Consider the following 8,356-nt stretch of genomic DNA (forward strand, 5'->3'; position numbering starts at 1 on the left):
GAGGATTGTGTTCATGGTTTTTCGTTGTAGGTTTTTTCTTCCTTATATGAAAACGCTCGCTCGCCAAAAATCGGTTTCCCACATTAGTCTGCCGTGTCATAAAAAACGTCAGATAATGAGGAACTTGACAAGGACGAACTTCAATTTCGGGTTCTTAGGCTCTTCTTGGGCTTACCCCGGGTTTACATGGGCCGATGCACGCACTCCTATTAGTCCTATACTCGAACAACATTGAATTTGGGCCTTGGTTGGAATCAAAGACGAGAGTTGAGACTAGGTAGGTTGTGACCTACCTAAACTCAAACTTGGGGATTCGACATTCGAGTTAAACAAGAGAACTATTTTGTCGTCAAATCTGAATTTTGCAAGAAAAACCAACCCGGCCCATATGAAGATTTCTTGAGAAAAAAGAAGCAAAACTAAAGTTAAGACCAAAGGTCCTCTGTTTCAGTTGGTGTCACAGAAGCCACCAGCTTCAGCAAAAACCCCTAAACCCCACCGTGTATCTCTTCAAAACCCGACACGCAAACAGAGTGTCAACAAAGAAGAAGAAGAAGAGACCCAAGTTGAAAAGAGAAGATGAATGAAGAGGAGGACAGACCACCCAATAGAGAACTGTACGCGCTGCTTCACATATCACCTGACGCCTCCGATGACGAAATCAGAAAATCTTACCGGCAATGGGCCCAAATCTACCACCCAGATAAAATTCAAGCTCCCCATGTACGTCTTACTTTGAATCTCAACTCACTTGCTTTGTTTTTTTTTATATAGTTTCAAGCTTTCTCTTATTGAGTCCTTATCAGTTTCTCTATTAGAATATGTGTTGTACTTGCAGCATTGACTTTGGTGTTTGGTTTTATGGGACATTGGGTCTATTGGGTCGGTTTTGTTTTAGTTAATTTTGATTAGGGGAGTGTTTAGAAGTTTGAACAATCATAAAAGTTTTGTGCTTTGGAAGACATTGGTGTTGTAATTGATATTGAACTCAATCATTAGTTTTTGGTAGTGTTGGGTCACGGTTTAGTGTTGTATAGTATTAATGTCATGAGTAGTCGATTAGTTTGTATAATTCAAAACTTGATTTCAGATGAAAGAAGCTGCTACAGAAAACTTCCGACGAATATGCGAAGCCTATGAGATATTGTCGGATGAGAACAAGAGGAAGATATATGATATTTATGGTATGGAAGGGTTGAATTCCGGTTTGGAGCTTGGGACAAAGCTGAGTAAAGCAGAAGAGATCAAGGAGGAACTTGAGAAGCTGCGGAAATTGAGGGAACAACAGAAGACCGCAGAACATTTTCTACCTTCTGGTACCATACTGGCCAGGATGTCTTTACCACACTTTTTACGCGGCCAGGGCTTCATGAAAGGGTACTGCTCGATTCATTTATCATACTTTTTGTTCCTTTGGTGATTAATCATCTTGAAGAAAACTAAAACAATTTGGCCAGCATTTTTCTTTTACTACAAGAGACAACCTTTATAGCTAATTTATTGAGAAAGTTCTCCACTTGGGCCGGCGTACCTTGTTCTAAGTTGATGCTATTGTTCCATCTGAGTGTCTTCTTTTACTTCTTGGCGAAATGTCACTCATTGACAGGCGCAGGCGATGCTCTTAGCTTAGGTCTCTAGTTATTTTATACATTTAATCATCATAAATGTGCTGTTACAATCGACATAGTTGCAGTTTGTAGATTATCACTTTTTTAACCTGGTTTATTTATATTATGATAATCATTATTATTAGTGATTATCAATTTATTATTATTATTTTTTTTATTTATTCAGATGTCATTTCGCAATGCAATGCTAGTAACCTCCCTAGAATCTTATTCACATAATCGTGTCTGTTGTTTTGTCCGGTAACTAATATGTTTAATACATACATGTCAGAATGGCTATGACAAGTTCAGTACAGTCTCAGATATCAAAACGCAATACACTATCAATTGGCGGAAATGTGGTAGTTAATGGGAACTCTGGCGGTGGAGGAGCTACTCTTGTTTTTGGGCATCAGCTTTCTCCAGTTTCTTCCATAGAGTTTGTAGGCTCAACTGGTTTAAATTCTCTTCTTGGGGTGCAGACATCTCGGTAAGTGATTAATCAATTTGACTTTTCAGTGCTTTGTTGGTTCCTCCTTACATCTTCGCTGTCTCTTCTTCCAGTCACTTATCTCAACATTTATCTGCAACAATGGGACTTGCACTGTCTTTGAAAGACGGTTCACTGAATCTCTCCAACATGTGGACACGACGACTGTCTGAAACTGCAAGTGGAAATGTACGTGCCTTGTTCCAGTTGACTTCTTTTTTTTTTTTTTTTTTTGCTTTTTGTTTGTTTTTCTTTTGTTTCAGCTTTGTGTTGTATCTTGTAACATCAGTAATAGGAGATTATGCTTGACTAATTTGCAAAATGGAAGCTATTTTTCTTGTAGGCATGATTATGTGCTGGATGCATCCCAACTATGTTTGCACTAGAATTGTATTCCATCTTTACACGGACATACCAAATCTTTCATGAGTATCTGTATTTTTTTTTTTCCTACTATTTTTATGGGAGGAAGTTAACCAGAAAACAAAAAAAGCAAGTAAAAGCTTCAGGAATATGAGCTGTACCCAGCTTGTGAATGTGTTTTGAACAATAAAAAAGTACTCATTTGGGTTGTACATATGCATTTTTGTTTTTGGTGATTACCTTCTGTTAACAGATCGAGCTTGCTCTGGGCTCTGATTCATCTATTGCGATAGGATGGGACAAGAAAGAAGAGAAATCATCTGCTTCTGGACAGCTGAAGGTACTTTTATGTTTGGGAGTTCGAAATCTGTTGAATATCATGGAAACATGCAGTTGTAAAAACCCCTATCCTAAACTTCTCTAGTATTTTTTAATTCTACATTTCGACATTTTTATAAATGAAATTGCAGTACAGTTTACATCTTAGACTCTTAGTGATTCTATATTATACATAATTTTCGTCCTTTTCTTATAACTCAATGTCATCCTCTTCCTAATTCACTTCTTGATTCATGTTCAAATTTTACAGTTGGGAATAAGTTCTTTTGAGGCATCAGCTAATTATACTCATCGTTTTTCAAAAAAGTCTCATGGTCATCTAGAAGGCAAAATTGGAAGGTATGTTTTAGTAACTTAATGGATATTAAGTTTTGTAGGGGTGATAACATATAATGAGTAAATGCTTACATCTGCTTTTGTTGAAAGTTACTTATTTTTTCAAGCTTTACAATTTTATTATTAATGGATCAGTAGGCCATGGATATCTGTGAAAACCTTATTCTTGGTTATGTTTCCTTAGAAAATTATATAACCAAATAATATCTACAACTTCATTTGTCAGTCATACATATCATAAGATCCTCTGTTTACTATTACGGTATTACTGTGCTGGCATGCAACGTAGAGGAATCTAGTTCCGGTTGTTTAGGAATTTATATGGAATCTTCTTTTGTACTCTTTTTATGAAATGTTAACTTGCTGTATAGGCTTGTTGACCAATGAAAATACTAATTTTGATGGTTCAAGTACTTGTGTGTGTCCGTGTTTTCACTATGAATTTCTGAATTAATGCAGCCATGCCCTTGTGATTGAAGTTGGTGGTGGGAGAAAGATATCGAAATTCAGTGCCGTCCGCATGTTGTATTCAATAGGAATTCAGGTGATTTAAATGGAACTATATAAATGTTCATAATTTTTAAGCTCAATTTATTGGTTGGAATATACTTTCTAGATTTTTTTTTTTTCCTCCAATGGAACAAAACAATCTGTAAATTTACGGTTTATCTTAATTTTTCAATTGTGTGGAACCTATTAAATGTCTTGGAGTAGTGATAACCAATTCACATTAATGTATCTGAGTTATTAAACACCTTTCTTCTAAAATCTCTTGAAGATACAGTAATAATGCTAGGAGTTGTAAGAAAAAGGTATCCATTATAACTTTCTGGGAGTAGGGGTGCTCATCTATTTAGCACCTGGACTGGTCTATGTTGGTTTTGGAAATTTGAACCTAATATCAACTACTTGAAGAAGAGAAGCTGATCTCATCCAAACCGAAAAAGACTTAAATATGGGTGATGAGGTTGATGAGCATTTGAAGATTGTCATGACAGTTATGATTTATGAAGAAAACTTAATGTGCATGCGTTCTTTGCAAATTAATTTATGAGTAATCCTTCTTTCACATAAAAGTAAAGCAGAAAACATAAACGGGTGAAAGAAAAAACAAATGATATTGAAGCATACTTGTCAAGTGGCACCGTAGAAAAAGAGATAAGTGAGTCAGCGGCGTGATGATTGTTCAAAGGGATTGATTTTTGGAAGTTGGAACCATGAAAAATAGAGTGGGAAAGAGTTTAAAAGCCTTTTGAATTGGAGATGGAAATGAAGTGGGAGTTTAGAAAGATTATTCAACTGGCTATGCTTGGGTGTTCATTGGTCTCAACGAATTTAGACCATTGAGCTGCCTACCAAAACGTGACTTTAGGCCTTTACATATCTGAAACCATGTTCACCTGATAGAGCTGGCCTTTTTGTTCAGTCCAGTTAGTTTCCTGGGTTTGTCATTTTTCTGAGGTTTCCTTTTTTTTTTCTTCCCTGAAGTTAAATGCAGGTAAATGACGCAATAAAATGAATTTATTCAAACTTCGTGTTTATTTTCTATTAGTTTTACAACTGTCAAGTGTTCTGTAACTGGTGTAAAGTTCATTCAAACATTCCTATTTTTCTACTAAATTTACTGTTAGACGAACTCATATGACTTCTATATACCTTGACCGTTCTATAAGCTTATATATATCCGTGTATGGCAGGGTATCTCTTGGAAATTTGAATTGCATCGTGGAGGCCAAAAGTTAATTGTTCCTGTAAGCATTGTTTAATTTTCCTGAATTCTAGATGTTAGTATGCTGCTTTGTCTTGTAGTAATCAAAGGCTGTTCATCTCTATATGCACCTTACTAATGTAATTTGGGATTATAAAGGGCTATTGGCTTTTCTAGTTGATGCTTTGTTAGCTTTATGAGTTTATGTGAAACTCGAAACAGAATTTTATTTTTTTCTGCAGTAGTGCCACCGGGATGGTTTGAGTATAAGACTGATGTAGAAGTAGTTCTTAATCTGATAATTTGTTAGCTTTTGTGTGATAATTTAGATCTGTGGCTTTACAATCATTTGTTAGAATGCTAATTTACCGAGGAGATAGCATCATGCCTCAAAGATAGCTAACACTTAGTCAGAGTGGTTATATATTATTCATTGGAGCATTGAAAACTTTGACAGCTATATCTATGTATATATACCTTTGGTAAATACCTGTGTACCTTTTTCCCCCTGATATAGCAACCTCCTAGGCAGTCCACAACACCTATTATCTGGAACTGAATGTGTTGGTTTTATACTGTATCAATTCTCTATGGTTCAAACTTTATTCTTATTGTAATATTCACACATGTTTTGACTTATCTCTTATGGGCTTTACATACAGATTTTGCTTTCAAGGTATTTGGATCCTGTGTTTGCAACTGGAGCATTCTTAATTCCAACATCGGTGTACTTCTTAGCCAAGGTTATCATCTAAGTGTTTTTTCGTCACATTTATTTTGTATGTGTTATTGTTCCTGAACTTCTGCATATAAGCTGGAATTAGTTTTTACTGGTATCATTATTATTATTAGGTTCTTTCAACGATGTAATATTTATTATAACTGTGTTTAGCTTCATATATCCAAAGCTGGAGGAGTTTCCTTGTTCTCTTTCTGTCTCGCAATTAAAATAATTTAAATCTGACCTTTTTATCCAGAGCATACTCTAAATGAACCCAGTTTCTAGTTTTATCTTGTGCTTTGCATATAAGTCTTAATAAAAAAAAAAAAAAAAATAAGCCATCTAGAAGACAGCCATGTCTGTCTGTATATTTGTGATGAAAAAGAGGGTACTTCTGTTGTAGGAAAGAATTTTCTTCTAGGTTGAGCTAGGAAACAGACGATAGGTACTATGTGGTATTATGTGATTGCTAATTTTTTTAGTTTTCTCATATCTCCAAGAGGAAAAGAGATTTGGTTTGCTACCGTTATATGGCTGGAGTCATGATAATGCAATCTATTATATCAACATGTTAGGATTTAGGTTTTCTCTGAACCCCTAGGTTAGTAGCAAAATTCATTAAAGGGAAGAGGATATCCACCAGGTGCCAAGATTCTAATATAAAGCTGTTGATTTTGAAGGTTAGAGATATATTCAGGCGCCAACTTGTATTTTTGTTGGCAGAATTCTAAATAACACTTTGGGGTAGTGTGATATTATTTACGTGGTGTATGGAAATGGAAATTTTCTAATTCTAATGTTTTAGACCTTATTTTGTTGATCAATATATTGTATATTGATTCAGTGTCCTCTTTGTATGTTTGCAGAAATTCATTGTCAAGCCTTATATTCTCAAGAGGGAAAAGCAGAAGGCTTTAGAGAACATGGAAAGAACGTCTGCCAAGGTATGGTCATCCATATCTAATATAGTATATGTGTGCTTTGTCGTGCTTTATGCATGATTTCTGGTTACTCTTCCCTTATTAAATTTCAGGACCTGAATATCTTCATGTGTCAGATTTCTGGATTTTGTTACTTCGGTGTGAATAATCATGCTTAGTAGGGAATCTCTTTACAGTAGGCATGTCGTTGTTAATTGCAAGAAAATGTCAGTGGGCGTTGTCCTATGAAAAAAAAAAATGGTGGTGAAATGCTAAAAAGATGCTCTTGGTTTTGAGTTGGGTTCTTGCTTCTTGTGTTATGCTAGTTTTAGATTTTATTGCACGCTCAAATCTGCTTTTTAATATTTGGTAAACCTTTGATTTATACTTTGGATATCTTGCTTTTCTTTTCTTTGGCTTTGTGTGAAAAACTTGGAAGAATTTATAACCCCTTTTCTGCAGGTTAAAGAGGCACGAGCAGCAGCAGATAAAGCCAAGCTGTTATTACAAAATGTTGCAAATAGGAAACAGAGAAAACAGCAAGAAATAGGGGGCCTGGTAATCACCAAGGCACTGTATGGGAGTGTCAAAGCTTTGAAGAAAAGGGACAAACCTATAGAATCAGTTGATGAATTAGCTTCACAGTTCATTGATGTTGCATTGCCTCTAAACTTTCTTGTCAGCGACGATGGGCAACTCAAGGTTTGTTGTTTCCAGTGCAACACTGTCTTACAATTCTATTTTTTCCAATAAAAATAAGAGGAAGAGGGAGTCTGAGGTTAACACGTGACTCATTCTTTAGTAACTAAATGGCAACTGCTTGACATTCCAGTCTGAGTAGTCTGTTCTGAATCACCACTTATGATCCAGCGAAAGTTTTTAACTCATGAAAAAATAGCCAACCTTATAGGTTCAATAATTTTTCCAAGACTTCTGATTGCTTGATTTGATCCAGCAGCTTCACGAAGGTGTAAAGAAGTCTGGCATTATGGGCTTTTGCGATCCATGTCCCGGAGAGCCTAAGCAGTTGTATGTAGAGTACACTTATGGTGGCAATTTTTACGAGGTACACACTGTAACACAGATGCCCTATGATTGTTGACTTTCCTATGGCTAATATTAATCTTGCCTTTTATTGGTATCAGGTGGTAGTTGATGATTATGCTGAGTTGCTATTACCTCAGGAAACACACAGAATTTGAGCATCCATTTTACGACGCTTAAATCTACATTTTGATTACCTCTCACATTTTGCATGTTATACAAGCCTCTTACCAAGGAATTAGAATTTGGTACCCCCAAAATGTAAAGGTATCTCAACTAGAGTTTTTCTTTGCTGCATTTTTCTTCTTGATATTTGTGTTAGTACTTTGGCTGAAGTTTGAATAATAGCCAGTTCTTTTTATACATTAGACAGTGTCGTGCCTCCCCAGCTTCCAGCGTACTCCAGAGATACAAATGTATATTCCATATTTTGATGTATTTGGATGATGTATCTGGGTACAAGTGAGACCATAGTAAATTTTTGCTTAAGAATTTTGTTTCTACTTATTTTAATACGACACGAAAAGGTTGAACGCCGTATGTTTGTTCCAGCAACTTGAAACTATGGTTGATGGCCGGTGCGAGTGTAGAAATGCAAGATTGGTTGCATTAGATAGCTTACAACGAGAATTAGAGGATTGACGGAACAGAAGTTGGTAAAAGTAAACTTTTCACTATAACTTAGAACCTGCACAAACACACTGTTCTGCAACGATACTTTGCAATGTATGTTTTTGGTTGGCGTACTGGCGCAGTATAGATCTTCATAATATATATATATATATATATATATATATATATATATATATATATATATAATATATATAC

General features: G+C 35.6%; 1 protein-coding gene across 1 annotated transcript; it reads left to right on the top strand.

Annotated features, from left to right (window-relative positions):
- The first annotated feature begins 453 nt into the window (after positions 1-453).
- LOC101304968 (chaperone protein dnaJ 13-like) lies at positions 454-7,900 on the top strand. The gene is made up of 13 exons (XM_004299392.1): positions 454-723; positions 1,091-1,377; positions 1,900-2,097; positions 2,172-2,286; positions 2,714-2,800; positions 3,050-3,138; positions 3,595-3,679; positions 4,833-4,886; positions 5,506-5,586; positions 6,431-6,508; positions 6,947-7,186; positions 7,443-7,550; positions 7,630-7,900. Exons 1-13 carry the CDS (start codon positions 580-582, stop codon positions 7,684-7,686), a joined length of 1,623 nt encoding a protein of 540 aa, XP_004299440.1. The 5' UTR covers positions 454-579; the 3' UTR covers positions 7,687-7,900.
- Positions 7,901-8,356: the final 456 nt, after the last annotated feature.

Source organism: Fragaria vesca, linkage group LG5 (assembly GCF_000184155.1).
Source record: "Fragaria vesca subsp. vesca linkage group LG5, FraVesHawaii_1.0, whole genome shotgun sequence".
NCBI lineage: Eukaryota > Viridiplantae > Streptophyta > Magnoliopsida > Rosales > Rosaceae > Fragaria > Fragaria vesca.